General features: G+C 56.9%; 1 protein-coding gene across 14 annotated transcripts in view; it reads left to right on the forward strand.

The window, feature by feature from the left end:
- KDM4B (lysine demethylase 4B) overlaps nt 1-14,466 on the forward strand; it is a 137,297-nt gene that overhangs the window by 108,680 nt on the left and 14,151 nt on the right. For 9 of the 14 annotated variants that reach the window (XR_004968105.1, XM_036312191.1, XM_036312183.1 and 6 more), the window contains 7 exons: nt 6,895-7,337; nt 7,578-7,698; nt 9,047-9,225; nt 11,588-11,852; nt 13,582-13,658; nt 13,968-14,023; nt 14,270-14,378. Coding sequence is in view for 13 of the 14 variants with exons in the window: in XM_036312191.1 (XP_036168084.1) it covers nt 6,895-7,337; nt 7,578-7,698; nt 9,047-9,225; nt 11,588-11,852; nt 13,582-13,658; nt 13,968-14,023; nt 14,270-14,378 (1,250 nt within the window). In the remaining variant the exon portion in view is untranslated. Of the gene's footprint in view, nt 1-6,894; nt 7,338-7,577; nt 7,699-9,046; nt 9,226-11,587; nt 11,853-13,581; nt 13,659-13,967; nt 14,024-14,269; nt 14,379-14,466 lie in introns of those variants that run through there. The other 5 variants (XM_036312186.1, XM_036312199.1, XM_036312190.1 and 2 more) reach the window with 3 other exon arrangements.

Raw genomic sequence — 14,466 nt, forward strand, 5'->3', positions numbered from 1 at the left:
TGAAAAGTCCCTCTTCTCCCAGAAACTGAAGAGGCGGTCTCAGTCCACTTGGGCTGTTCTCACAGAACACCACAGGCCAGGCAGCTTAAAAACAGCAGCCTCGTGTTTCTGGAGGCAGGGGGTTGAGATCGGGGTGCTGTGTGGCCGGGGCCTGGTGAGGCCCTCTTCCAGGTCGCAGATGGCTGCCTTCACGCTGTGGCCACACGTGGAGGAGCAGCGAGCTCTGTGGCCTTTGCTGTCAGGGCACCGATCCAGTTAATGAGGGTCCTGCTCTCATGGCCCGATTACATCCCATAGGCCCCATCTCTTGAGACCATCGCCTTGGGGGGTAGGTTTCAACATAATGCATCTTGGGGGACATTCAGCCACAGCAGAGTCTGCCCATCGTGAAAGTGGCCAGATGTTGGTGAGCCTGCGCTGGGGCCGTGGTGGAGTGTCTCAGAAACATACCCTTCACACAGCACAGGACCATGTTAGCCATGGAACATTAGTATGTGTTTTAAAGGTTCCCACTCCCATGTTTTACAGCATTTCCTTTTCTTTTTTATAGCTCGTTTCATTTTTCTAATTTATAGCTTTAGCTACTCCCACGTTTGCACATAGCAGCTGCTCCCAGGGTAGATGAGGGGCCTCTCCTCTCTGGCCCCTTCCAGGCTCTGGGCAATAATGAGGCCCAGATGGTGATTGCCTGGGGGTCGTGCCTCAGGCCCCGGTCACAGGCCATAGTCACCGGAGGGTTCTGCTTGGGTCCTCAGTTCCCCTCTTGATGTCTGTGTCTTGGGATGTGTGAGCTCAGCACGGCCCTGCCTATTTCAGCATCGTGTGCTCACCAGGATGTGGCATCCAAGGTGACTATCCATACGTCACAGTTGGAGACGTACCTGGACGTACCCACAGGCCGATGCTAGGGTTCCCAGTTAGGGAGTGACTGTCCCCTGGCTGGCAGGTGAGTGTCTCTGAGGGGGACCCTCAGGCACTCACAAGGGGAAGAGCAGAGCATTTCTGGGTGAATTGTGTGCTGGCGCCTTCCCAGACGTTCCAGCACGTGCTTGTCTAGTGGGGCGTCACACACCCAGGAGGTCCAGAAGGCAGGATGGAGCAAGAAGGCGCCTAGTTGGCGAGGAAGCATGTGCTGGCAATATCTGGGCATAGGCGTGATCCCCTACGTAGAAAGGGATGTGGGGACTGAGCCATCGGGTCATTGACCCGGTAGAGGAGCCGAATGAGCCCCACACAGAAGTCAGGTCTCATTCCCATGGCCAGCCATGGGCAGACGGCAGCATTGTTGGGATGCTACCTACAGTAACAGCAACCAAGGAGTAAGCACCTTGGAACAAAGCTAACAACAAATAAAAGACCTTTATGGAGAAAATTAGAGACATTTTTGAAAAGTAAGGAAGAATTGGTAAATAAATGAAGCCATGTGTGTTGGGAGAACTCCCCCGTGTGAAGGTCCAGTCCCCACTCTCCCAACCACTACCTGGGGGTTCTCAGCTCCTTCAGGATCCCATTAGGGTGTGGGGGTTCGATCTAAATGTAGATGGAGAGAGAGAGGTAGAAGAGGAGAGTCAGGGGAGGTCTGGGGACTCAGTTCACAGGGCAGGAGTGAGCACCCCCTCCACTGTAGGTGGGAGGGGTGAAGGTCACTGTCTGTGCCCAGGGGACTCGCAGAGGTAGCCTCAAATGTCGGGGGGCACGTGTGCAATGTCCCATTTACTTACAGTTCAGAAAACTCGCCAGCTGGACAGTGGGTTGTTGAGGGAGCGGTTGAGTCGTCTTAGGCTGCCTAACGAAGCACCCAGATGGGCTACGGGGGCTTCAAAAACAGTTTCTCGTCTCATGGATCTGGAGGCCAGAAGCCCATGATTCAAGGTGTTGGCAGACCTGGTTCCTTCTGAGGCCTCTCTCCTTGGCTTGTAGATGCCGTCTTTGCATTCACATGGCGTTCTCCCTGTGCCAGCATCTCTGCCCTAATGTCCCTGTCACGAGGACACCAGTCACATTGGATTAGGGCCTCCCTGATGACCTCACCTGAGCTTATGACATCTGCAGTGACTCTAAATAAGGCCACATTCTGGGGCACTGGGAGTAGGACTTCAACATAGGATTTGGGGTTTGGGGACATAATTCAGCCCATAATAGAGAATAAATACACGAAAACCAAGAGAGAGAAGCCTTGGGTTACTCCTGGGGGCTCCCTGAGTGGGGGTGGGGGGGTCTGGGAGGGGCACATGGTGTCACGTGCCATGGTCCTTCAGGCACGGCACTGGCGTTGTGTGTGCTCTTGGACGTAAATACGAATGAACACGCACGTTCTGTAAGGCATTTGGGTAGTCGAGCTTGGGTTGTGATGGTTAATAATGAGCTCTCCGAGGTGGGCCCCGGGACCTAGGGCCTCATGATAGGAGGCTGCTTCCCCATCTGGCTGCCTAAACAGGAGGTTTCGTGTCCCTTGAGACTAAAACATGCGCTATGGGTGAAACCACAAGCCACATGGAGGGGGACATGGAGGACACGTGCTCTCCTCACCAGTCGTTGCAGTCACTCCCCTTCCCCTCAACAGTCTCACCCCAGGACCCCTGGGCCTTTTCCCAAAGGGCTTCAGGGTCTGCATTGCAGGGATGGTCACAGTGTCATTATGGTGTCATGTGGCCAGGCCTCGGTGCAGTCCTCCAGGGCTGTGGCTTTCATGGCTTCCAGCGGCACATGGACCCCAGCAAGGATGGGGCCATTTCCGGGGTGGTGTGTCTGCTCAGGGCTGAGAGTGCTTCCCAGTGTTCACCACCCACCTTGTCCCTGTCCCATGACAGAGCCCTGATCCCAAGGAGGAGGAGTTGGGTTGTGTGTGGGGGGTCTTTTTCTAGAAAGGAAGTGGTCCCCTGGGGGCACCGGATGTGGCTGCCACTGCTAGAGAGCCTCCTGGGAGCCATCTCTTGAGCCCTTGGTGGGAAGACAACTCTGAACACATCAAATAAGTGTTTGCAGTCAGGGGTGACAGCAAACACATTGGGGAATGAGTAGAAGGTTTTAAAGTGGTTTCCAGACTTCCTTTAATACCAGCTTAATGTCCCTAAAAGCTGTAAGTGCTAAGGATCATGTCATGTGTGAACAATAATTTTGTGTTTGCAAAGGGAGACCATTTGCTGTTGCTCTGACAGCATCTGGGTGCTGGAGGGACAGGAGGAAGCCCCCGGGGGTGGGAGGGACCCTGGGCTGGCTGATGGGGCCCTAGGGCCTGGGAGGCTGCTTCCCAGCTGCAGGTGTCCCCCTCTACATCTGCCGCTGGGTGGTCTGGGAAGAGCTGCTGCCCTGGGAAGGACCAGCAGCCTCTCTCTGTCCTCCACCCCCATGCCCACCCCTCCCCCAGGCAGAAGGCAGGAAGGCAGCCATGTCAATCCTGGTTTGCCTGGACAGCAAGGGCTCCTTTCTCCTACCTGGCCGTGGCCATGTCGCAGTGCTCTGGCCCCACCTGTACTTGGGCATGGCCTTTTGGGAGATGGGGCAGCAGGGACAGTGCCAAGACCCAGGAGGGCTGGTCCCGCCACAGTGCCGTACACTCCTAGGCAGAGCACGCAGCCAGAGGGACCCACCCTGAGACCTCCCAGGGTCTCGAGGAGACAGGAGCACCCTGTGAGCAGTATGTGCTGTGGGCAGTTGCAGTTGATGGTCATGGAGCCTCTGGTTTCAGGAGTGGCCTGACAGCTTGTGACTGGCTTTAGGACAGGACAGCAAAGGCTCCTGTACCTAGCAGGGAACAGATGGGCTGGGCCTTTATGTGTCTTCACTTGGAGACACATATTGCCATGTAGGACGCCCCCCCCCCCGCCCCCGCCCAAGCACAGTCCATCCAGGCCTCACCCACACCAGGCTGCATCCCTGCCTCGGGCTCTGCATGGGAAGAATGCAGAGTTGACAAGAGTGGCCTGGACCATGGGACCAAGATCAGCTCGCCCAAACTGGGCAGGGGGTGGAAGGGTGTGGAGTGGAGGGTCTCTAAGCCAGATTGCAGTCATGAGGCCACCACCCCCTTCTGTGGGCAACGTATAGCAGAAGTTGAGCTTGGGATCCCAGATCTATCACGTCATCTTAGTGCACCTCCTTATCCCCCTCTCCCCCTCCCCCCCGCCATGAACTCGGTGCCATAGAGAAGGTGTGGGAACTCCAAAGAACCAATCAGGTTGATAAAATCCAATGGGGGTAGGGGGTGGTTTTGGCTGTGGCATCCTCCCCACGTCTAAGAATAGTACTAGAAGGGCCTCAGCTCGTCTGCTATGGGAGGGGGGCAGGGACCCGCATTCTGCCCACCTGTGTCCTGAACCCCAGGAGGTAGGTGGCCCTACCTGCTGGGGAGGGACTGGCTGGGATCCTAAGCCTCCCTTTTTTTCCCTTGACCCTAAGCCCTTTTTTTTCCTATTAATCCTCACCCGAGGATAATTTTTCCATTGATTTTTAGAGAGAATAGAAGGGAGGGGAAAGAGAAACATTGATGTGAGAGACACATCAATTGGTTGCCTCCAGGATGCACCCTGACTGGGGTTGGGGATCAAATCTGCAACCCAGTTTACATGCCTTTGGGAATTGAGCCCATGACCCCTCAGTGCGGGGCTGATGCTCTAACCACTTAGCATACCAGCCAGAGTGACCTTAAGCCCTTTTAATGTGACATTTCTGCTCCATTTTGAGGCTTCCTCAGGCCCCAGCAGGTGGGGAGCTTGCTGAGGTCTGGCAGTGTGGCCTCTGATGGGGTATGAGGTGGGAGGGGAGTCCTGTGGTAACAGAGCCCTGAGCCCCCAGGTATCCTTCCTGACCTTGGGCTTGTCCCCTTAAGGGCCCTCTGTGTGTTTGTCTCCCTTGGCTTCCCAGAGCCTGGAGACATGAGGAAAAGGCCGGAACTCGTACCTTTTTGACAGTAGAGTCTCCAGAGTAGAGAGTAAATTGGACCCACTGTCCTCAGGATGACAGACCTGTGTGATTTCCATTCAGTATTTGGACTATGAGGGAGGAAGAAATACTGAATTTCTTTAGAGAACAAAGCATTTATCTGAAAGTGCCTTTTACACAAATAGGATAGCGGCTCTAGGGCCAGCCTCTGTGCTGGTTCTGTAAATTAGCCCCAACACCACTCTGGCCACTGATCTCCCAGGCCCCTGGTCACCTTCCGGTCACCTCCCGGGGCCATGGTGCTGTTACGAGGCGTTACTGAGCAATGCTCCACATCTCCCTCCCTCCACGTCCCTGGATGGGGACGGGGCCTTTGTTGTAGGGAGCCATCCACTACTGGAGGGGAGGGAGGTCTATTATTTGCTTTCCTTGGCAGATAGCTTGACCAGACTCATGAGGGTCTGGCGGAAGGGGGCCAAGGCTCCCCTTGGTGGGGCAAAGGCGAGGGAAGAATCCTTGGTGCCTCCAGAAGACTCAGGACCAGAAGGCAGGGGCCAGGGTGGGGGTGAGCATTCCCTGTCTTCCGGCTGATGGAGCCTCTCTTGAAAGACGCAGGTTATGCTTGCCAAGGACACCATGGGCTGTCCCAGATGAGCCAGTGCAGGGCTGCAGCTGCAGACGCGGGAGGATGGGAGCAGGGAGTGGAGAAGGGGAGGGGGAGGGGGAGGGGGACTGGGGCACGTCCTCATGGTTCCAGAGGCCTGGTTCCAAGCTCTGCAGCCCCCTTATTGGGGGTGAGTGGGCGATTCGGCTCCTCTCAATGCTTTGGGCTGGGTGTCTGCTGGCAGGGAGGTTCCTTGCTTGTTCCTTCTTGGAGTCACAGTGCCGATCAGGGGTTAAGTGACAAGCCCTCACCCAAGGTCATCAGCACTTATTCCGTCATCTTTGGCTGAGGAACGGGTGACATATGGACGGGTTTTTATAGCAAGAGGTAAAAATGTGGATGCCGTGTTGCACACCAGAACTCATTATACTTCCTGTTGTCACTAGTTTCGCATGGAGAGGGACAGATCCTTGCCCTCCATTTGTCCTTATTTTCCCAGCCTGAGACTGTCGAGCACAGGTAACTCTGGGCCTCCGACCCTCATCCCAGGGTGTTCAGGAGCCCCTCCGTTGCAGGCAGCCAAAATAGTTGGTCCCCTGGTTCCGACCCAGTGTTCCTCTTTATGTAGCATCCTAAACCCCCGGGGACCTGGGACACCCAGATGTTCTATGTGCCCATTCTCCAGACGGGGCAGGCAAGGCCTGAGGGCTCTAGAGCTCGCTGTGCTCCCAGCTCGCCCTGGTAGGTCATCGCCAGGCCTGTCATCCTTGAGAGGAGAGTCCCTGGGGCTGCCATGATTCTGCTGACCACACACACCCATCCTGGCCCCCAATTAAAATGCCATGGGAGACACGCCTCATCTACTTCTCACCCCGCCCTGTCCCCTGTCAGGAAATCCCCCAGCACCGGCCGTTGGGGGCGGAAGGGTGTTCCGGGCCCTCCATGCCCATCTGCTCTTGGTTCCACTTAAGTGACTTCTCCTTTATGGTTTATTGTTTGAGTCTTTGCTTTTAAAAAATTCTGCAAGTTGTGTGTTTTTACTGTAGAAATACACAAAACTCAGATATCCGAAAGGAAAACAAATCCTGCCTCTTCTACCCCACCCCTTGGGAAAGACACATGCCTTTCCTCTACCTCAAGCTAATTCCAGAAGGTGCTTTGAGCACGTACAGAACCCAGAGGTGAGGGCAGGGGTGGGGGTTCCCCCAAGACTCGGAAGTGGCTGGTTTCCTGCCACCTGGCAGCATAACTGGCAGTGATTTTAACTTGCTCGAAGCCTGTGTTCTTTTGGGGAAGTCCAGAGGGGTTTCTCCTCCCCTCCAGCCAGCTCCTGCCTGCGTCAGGGGGTTCCCACGAGGGTGCATGGCCACTGGCCTCAGCTGTGACCGGTCTTTCCTCTCTCCTCACAGAGGACAGGAGGGGCAAGCTGCGGCCAGCCAAGGCCAAGGGCGACCGGAAGAAGAAGAGCCCCCTGCACCCTCACCACCCACTCCTACCCGAGCTGCCACCACCCCTGCCCCCCCAGTTCCCCGGTGAGGAGGTGCCACCGCCCCCACTGGAGCCCCCAGTGCTGACCCCCGGCCCTGAAGTCACTGAGGAGAGCCCCTTGCCACCGCCCCTCAATGTCATGCCCCCCGAGGCACCTGGCGAGGAGCTGGAGCCCAAGCCCCGCCCCATCATCCCCATGTTGTATGTGGTGCCCTGGGCCAGCCAAGCCACGTGTGAGAAGGGCCGAGTGTCCTGCCAGCAGGCGTCTGAGCACTTTCCCCAGAAGGGCCCCACCTGGAAGGAGCAGCTAGCCCCCATGGAGCTGACGGAGCCTGAGGAGGACAGTGGAGCCGGCGAAGTGCAGGTAGGATGCCCTCCAGGCTCCCTGGGGCTGGGGATCCTGCCTGTCCCTGTGCACTGGCCACAGCATCCCTGCTCATGAAATGGCCCCCATGGCTCACAGAGGCCTACAGCGTGTGGGTGGTTTAGAAACCACAGTGGCTCTTGCCACCTCTTCCTGCTGGGGAAACTGAGGCACCACTGGGCTGAACCTGCTCCCGTCTCTGAGCTGTGACTCAAAGACACTTCCTGTCCTGTGTTTCAGGCTCAGTCAACGTTCTCCAAGTTGAAGATGGAGATCAAGAAGAGCCGGCGCCACCCTCTGGGCAAGCCGCCCACCCGTTCCCCTCTGTCAGTGGTCAAGCAGGAGGCATCCAGTGATGAGGGTGAGCGAGGCTGCTGTCCCCTGCCTGCTCGGGCCCCAGGCTGTGTGACTAGAGGAAACCTTTGAAACACCCCTCCCCAGGCAGACAGCTGTCATTGGAGACACCCAGGGCTTAGACCTATGGCTGGACATAGGGGGGTGCGGGGAGAGAGGTGACACAGGCTGGGGAGCCACCAGTTGCAGCAGAAGTGACTCTTTGAGCCGCTGGGCTGTGGGAGTTGGATCTGGAGCCGCCAAGCCGTAGCGGCGGAGGCTTGGAGATGAGACGCTTGTACTTAACACTCGGCTAGAGCTGCTATTTCGTGGGCAGAAACCCTGAGAAGCCAGTTTTTCATCTTCCGCTTTAGCCTTCCGCTTAAGAAGCATGTGGAATTTGAAAATCTTCTGGATGGCTTCTTTTATTCTGAATCTAATTTGAAGGCTAGGGCAGGGAGGGTTCTAGAAGCTCCATGGATCACAGCGTTGAGCTCCCAGGAGTGGAAGGGGTCTCGAGGAAGATGCCGCTGTGAAGGTTGGGGCCTCAGGATTGAGCACTGGCTTCCAGGGCAGGCTCCCAGGGGAGCGCTGAGTCTCAGGTGCTCAGGAAACCCAGCAATGAGACTTCGGGGACAGGGGCTGGTAATGGCGGCCGTGAGGTGATGACAGGCAGGGCGGGGGAGGGGGGACGGAAGAGACCCTCTAATTAGTGACCTCCATCTTCCCTTAATACAGCGGTTCTCAGCCTGTGGGTCGCGACCCCTTTGGGGGTCAAATGACCCTTTCACAGGGGTCGCCTAAGACCATCGGAAAACACATACATAATTACATATTGTTTTTGTGATTAATCACTATGCTTTAATTATGTTCAATTTGTGACAATGAAAATACATCCTGCATATCAGATATTTACATTACGATTCATAACAGTAGCAAAATTACAGTTATGAAGTAGCAACGAAAATAATTTTATGATTGGGGGTCACCACAACATGAGGAGCTGTATTAAAGGGTCGCGGCATTAGGAAGGTTGAGAACCACTGCCTTAATAGGACTTTCTGGTGACACCACCTCTCCCCCTCCTACCCGCTTCCCCTCCACAACTCTCAGCCACACTCTTTTGGCTCCTTTGGACTCAAGATCCTACCTGACCTGCCAAGGTTTGGCTCAGCCCATCTCCCACCCCCAACAGGACCAGCCCCCTCCACCCCATCCTGGGTGGCTTGGTGGCCTCTCTGCAGAGAGACTCGGGGGCTGTGTAAGTGAGGACACATCACCAAGAATTCTCTGGGCAGTAAAAAACCCACCCTTCGAGGTGGGAAGTGAACCTCAGGCGAGGTTTAACTTTTTCTCCCCCGCCCCCCTTACTCTAGAAGCCTTCCCTTTCTCCGGGGAGGAGGACATGAGTGACCCCGAGGCCTTGAGGTCCCTGCTGTCCCTGCAGTGGAAGAACAAGGCTGCCAGCTTCCAGGCTGAGAGGAAGTTCAACGCGGTGGCTGCCCTCACCGAGCCCTACTGCGCCATCTGCACCCTCTTCTACCCGTACAGCCAGGTGAGCGCATGGCCCCACAGGGCCACACAGGGCGCTGTCTGTTCCCCTCGGTGCCACCATTTGCTCTGCTGAACAGGAACTCTGGGGCAGGTGGTGGGAAAGGAGAACCCATTTGCTGTAGGAGCCACAGTGGGATCAGTTAGAGCCTGGAGGATGGAAATGGGACAGGTGGGGGTGGGACAGTCATAGGAAGAAGCCCGTGACAGTTCAGGGCGTGCGGGATCCTCCCTATGTGAGGGCTGTGGGGAAAGGGCCAGTTTCTGAGTTTTATCTAAAGGTGATTTTTCAATGGGAATAAAAATGGGGTATCAGACCGAGGGGTGGGGTTACGGCATGGAGGCGTCATGGCCACTGTCCTCGGAAAGTTCCTCAACTTGGCCTGGGATTGGCACCAGCTGGGGCCAGAGGGCATGGGTGGTGACCAGCCAAGTCCCAGAGGTGGGCTGGGGCCAGGGCAAAGACCCCCTGTGGCCCAGCTGGGACACCAGAGCTATGAAGACCTGATGGCTCACCCCTGAGCCAGGCACACAGCATTCTGCACTTTCCAGACTGGGCCCCCCTCTGTCCCATGTTTCCCAAGTTGGGAGCCTGGCATCTCCCTGCACTCTGTTCTGTGCCATCAGCCTGCCCAGTTTCCCTCTTAACCTCTTATTTCAATCCCTTGTCCCCCTCCCCTGCCCTGACCATTGCCTGCTTTCCAGCCCTTCCCTCCCTCCACAGGGCCCCTGTCCTTCCTGTTAGCGCCTCACCATGGCCAGGACAGGCATTTGGGATGCTGCTCCATCCATGTACTCCCTGGCTGGAGACTCTGCCAGGCTCACCACAGCCTTCAGCCGGGCCACATGCCCTGTGGCCTTTGACAACTGCCCCCCTCCCCTCCCACAGCAACAGTGTTCTCTTCGATGTCCCCCAGCGTCTCCCACCCCCAACCCCCTGCCTTGCCAGTCAGATTTTTGTTCATTCTTTGAGTTCACTCATTTGCCACCTCTTCCAGGAAGCCTTCCCAGACCTGCTGTCCCCAGGCTGGCTTTGGAATGCCCCACCTTGGGCTCCCCACTCTGCTCTGCTCTTGCTCCTGCCTCTGTGTTGTTGACCCCTGGACTGTGAATCCCTGGAAGACAGAGCCAAGTCTTGCTTGCTTTTCTGGGTCTTGTGTTCCTAGCCTAGTGCCTGGTGCTTTCTACACATTAGCTGAGCTGCCTCAGGGTCTATGCCCCATGCCAAGGGCAGCGTGCCCGTCTCTAGAGCTGCCCAGACTCACTGTCTGTAAGCAGACTCAGCGTCTGGGGGAGGAAACAAGTGATATCCAGATGTCTGCTCCAGGCACATCCCCCTCAGTGCTGCTGGAAAGGCTGCCGGAGCCAGAGTGCTGGCACCTCCAACTTCAGACGTGAATCTTCTTAATTCCAGCTGTTAAGCAAAGAGTTGTGGCTAACTTTAATCAGCCCGCAATGCCAGTGGGCTTGTGGGCCAACCGTTTCCAAAACCCAGGGCCCTCGCTCTAAGCAGGTGCCTGTTTGGAAAGAAGTCATTTGGGGCAGGTTAGAGGGGTGGGGAGAGACTGATGTGAGGCTCTTGTTTCAAAGCTAGTCCCCTAATCTGAGGTGCCACCATCCTCCTGACACCTGGCCCATGAGGCCAAAGTTCTCCAGTGGAGCGCTTTCCTCCTGGGTCAAGAGCAGGGGCAAATGCTCCTCTCACACCTTGGAGGGCCTGGGGAGGCTCTTTTGGGAGCCCCATGCCCTGTGATAGGCATGGGGGTGCTAGATCCCAGTGCCTTGGCAGGGTCATTTCACCACATGGGGAGATCTGGAGAACTCATTACAGCCATCGTGGAGTACATATTGGAGGTGGGGGACATCTACATAGGTACACAGATAACATGGCATCAGGTGACAATCTGGACCACAGAGACAGATAGCAGAGCAACGGGCTAGGGCTGCTAGTCACCTGGGCAGGGCAGGGTCCAGAACAGAGATCTGAGTGCTCCAGGCAGGGGAAACAGTGTGTGCAAAGGCCCTGGGGCAGGATGGCATGTGGGGTGTTGAAGGAAGAGCAGGGCCCATGTGGCTAGAGGAAGTGGGTAAGGGGCTGTGAAGGCATGAGGGTGAGGGCAGCAGGGTGGTGTCGGTGCTGCATCCAGATGTGACCCTAATGGAGGGTTTTCAGTGGGGGCAGAACAAGATCTGACTGTGTTTGGGAGAGCAGGTTGAGGGCTGGGAGGGTGCACTGGGGAGGCCCCAGTGCAATAGCTGGGAAGGTGGGAGGCAGGCTAGGGCTGTGTTTGGATATAGAAGCAGCTTGAGGAGTGGACCAACGGAGGTGGCAAGGATGGCCCCGAAGCCTGGTTTAATTATGACAGGTGGCCCCATACTGGGCTCTCCACTGGAGGCACCCCCCTCTACAGTCCCTACAGATGGAGAAGGAGGCCTCACAGGCCTCCCTCGGGGAGGGCCCCTCCATACCACCTTCCACATGCGGCCAGAAGACGCGGCCGCTCATCCCTGAGATGTGCTTCACCTCCAGCGCCGAGAACACAGAGCCACTCCCCGCAAACTCCTACATCGGTGATGATGGGACCAGCTTGCTGATCGCCTGTGCCAAGTGCTGCCTGCAGGTCCATGCCAGTGAGTGGGGTCCCAGACGACAGGCAGCTGGGCTGAAGAAGGACTGTGGGGGCTGCGGCATGCAGCCGTGCTCGCCCTTCTAGGATGGCCACCGTTTCAGCTGTGGAGCAAGACTCCCTTCCCCTCGGCTGCTATTACGGGGCTGTCACAGGCCCTGGGTCCTGGGGCTGGGTCCTGGCCTTCAGGGGAAGACTTCTTGCCCTTTCCCCTGGCCAAGGTGGGCCTGCTTGATCAGCCTCCTTCCAGCCAGTTCTGCTGAGCCTTGCCCTGCCCTCTGGGCCTGGGTGCCGCAGGAAGTGATTAGGTGCTTGTTAGGCAACATCATGATTCTAAACTCTGCTTTGGGGCCAGAGTTGATGGTAAAGATGTGACTCTAGAGCAGCCGTGGGCAAACTACGGCCCGCGGGCAAATGAATAAAACTAAAAAAAAAAAGAGACCGTACCCTTTTATGTAATGATGTTTACTTTGAATTTATATTAGTTCACACAAACACTCCATCCATGCTTTTGTTCCGGCCCTCCGGTCCAGTTTAAGAACCCATTGTGGCCCTCGAGTCAAAAAGTTTGCCCACCCCTGCTCTAGAGAGGTCCGGGATCTGATATGACTGGTGTCAGCAGCCACCCTCTCCCAGACCCTGAAGCATAGCCCAAGGAGACAGGGGAATGGACCTCTGCCCCCTTCAGGCATCAGGGCAGGGAATGGGAGGCTGAGATCTCAGGAAGGAAGAGAGCCTTCTGGGACCATGTAATTTCCTGTCCTACAGAGGAGAGCAGCCAGAGGTCTCTGTCCCTCGTCTGTCCCTCCTCTGTCCCAGCAGAGGCTGCCTGGGGTCATTCTGTCTCCTGTCTGGGAGCCTGTTGGCTCAGTGAGATGCTCTCCAGGGCAGGCTCCCAGGGACCACTCTAGGCCTGTGGTTGGGTTCTCAGGGGAAGAGGCACCTCACTCACTGACCTCAGGAGGCAGAAGGCTGAGCACAGGTGTGCTCCTTGAGACCTGGCTCTGGAGGGAAGTGAGCCCCTACTTCCTCCAGGAGCCAGGCCTCCCAGGCACTGACCTTGGCTGAATGCCTTGGGACAGCACAAAGGGGTCCAGTGTAGGCTCTTGGGCACTTGTTGTCCTTTGGGGTCTCCTCTAAGGACCCCTTAGCACCTGGCTGCTGCCCACTGCAGCCAGCCAAGCCAATTTGGTAGGTGACCAGCCCTGAAGGCTGAGGGCCCTGCAGTGCTGCTGGGCAGTGACCCAAGGGTGACGCAGAGCCCCTTGTTCTGGGCAGCACCGTCTGTTTGCCTCCTCCTTGTGCCCTCTTCCTGTTTCTGAACCATGACCACGTTCCAAAGCAAATCACCTTGGTGACTCAGAACCTCTGACTTGTGTTTCAGAAATAGCTGTTCGCCTGAACACTGGGCCGGCCCACCCAGCCCAGCACATCCTAACTCCAGTGTCCAGGCTGACTTTGCATGTTATACAACTTCTTGGTCACTTTCCCAGGGTCTCAACTCAGCAAAGCTTAGGGAGGAGGGGGTGGGGGGGGAGTGACAAGGCCCTGCTCCCCTTCCCAGCATCTGTTTCCAGACCCTTCTCCTGCCCTGTGTGCCGTGGCTGGGACTGAGGTAGAGGAGGTGAGAGCAGTTCCCCCAGGGCCGAGGCTGGGTTCCAGGAGGCCCCGAGCTTCGCGTGCAGCTGCAGTGACAGGTGCACCTGGCTCAGCCGTCCTCCGCTGCCTTCCAGGTTGCTACGGCATCCGCCCGGAGCTGGTCAACGAAGGCTGGACGTGTTCCCGGTGCACGGCCCACGCCTGGACTGCGGTAACTCACCCCTGCAGCTGGGGTGGTACTCTGAGAGCTGTCCAGCCCCATGGGGGAGCCAGGCCTGGGCCCTGGGCTTGCCCGATCCCGCAGAGTAACCCTGGGCTGGCGATCTCACCTCCAAGGGCCTTGGTTTCTTCACCTTGGCAGTGAGGGGGTGGAGCCCGACGCACTCCTGGCCCCTCCCTTTGGTGACTGCTAGCTTGAAATGTAAGGACTGGGGGACAGGGGATGGACCAGGCCACAGAGCAGCATGGGGGCAGCCCTCCCTTGTGCCCCCCGCACCATGGGCTTGTCTGTTCCCTGCAGGAGTGCTGCCTGTGCAACCTCCGGGGAGGAGCTTTGCAGATGACAACAGACAAGAGGTGGGTAGAAGGGGTGCTGCTTCTCCTGGGTGTGTGCCCCTAGAGGTGTCGGTTCCTCCTCAGGGCCTCGAGTTGGGGTCGGGGACCAGGAGGAGCAAATAATCACTCAGATTAGATTATCCCTTAAAGTCCTGTAAGCCCTGACCGGCCAGCAACAGCACTGTGGATAGGGGTAGTGCCAATAGAGTGAGATAGCAAGGGGCAGGGAGGGGGCACGGGGCACCCATGACCTCTGATGCCCCCCAGATGGGTCCATGTGATCTGCGCCATCGCAGTCCCTGAAGTTCGGTTTCTGAACGTGATGGAGCGCCATCCTGTGGACATCAGCGCCATCCCTGAGCAGCGGTGGAAGCTGGTAGGACCCCTGGATCTTGTCCTGTAATTTTCTTGCTACCTAACTAGCCCCTCTTTTTTTTTTTTTATCGTGGTAAAAACACTTAGCA

This window comes from Myotis myotis, unplaced genomic scaffold (assembly GCF_014108235.1).
Source record: "Myotis myotis isolate mMyoMyo1 unplaced genomic scaffold, mMyoMyo1.p scaffold_m19_p_6, whole genome shotgun sequence".
Taxonomy (NCBI): domain Eukaryota; kingdom Metazoa; phylum Chordata; class Mammalia; order Chiroptera; family Vespertilionidae; genus Myotis; species Myotis myotis.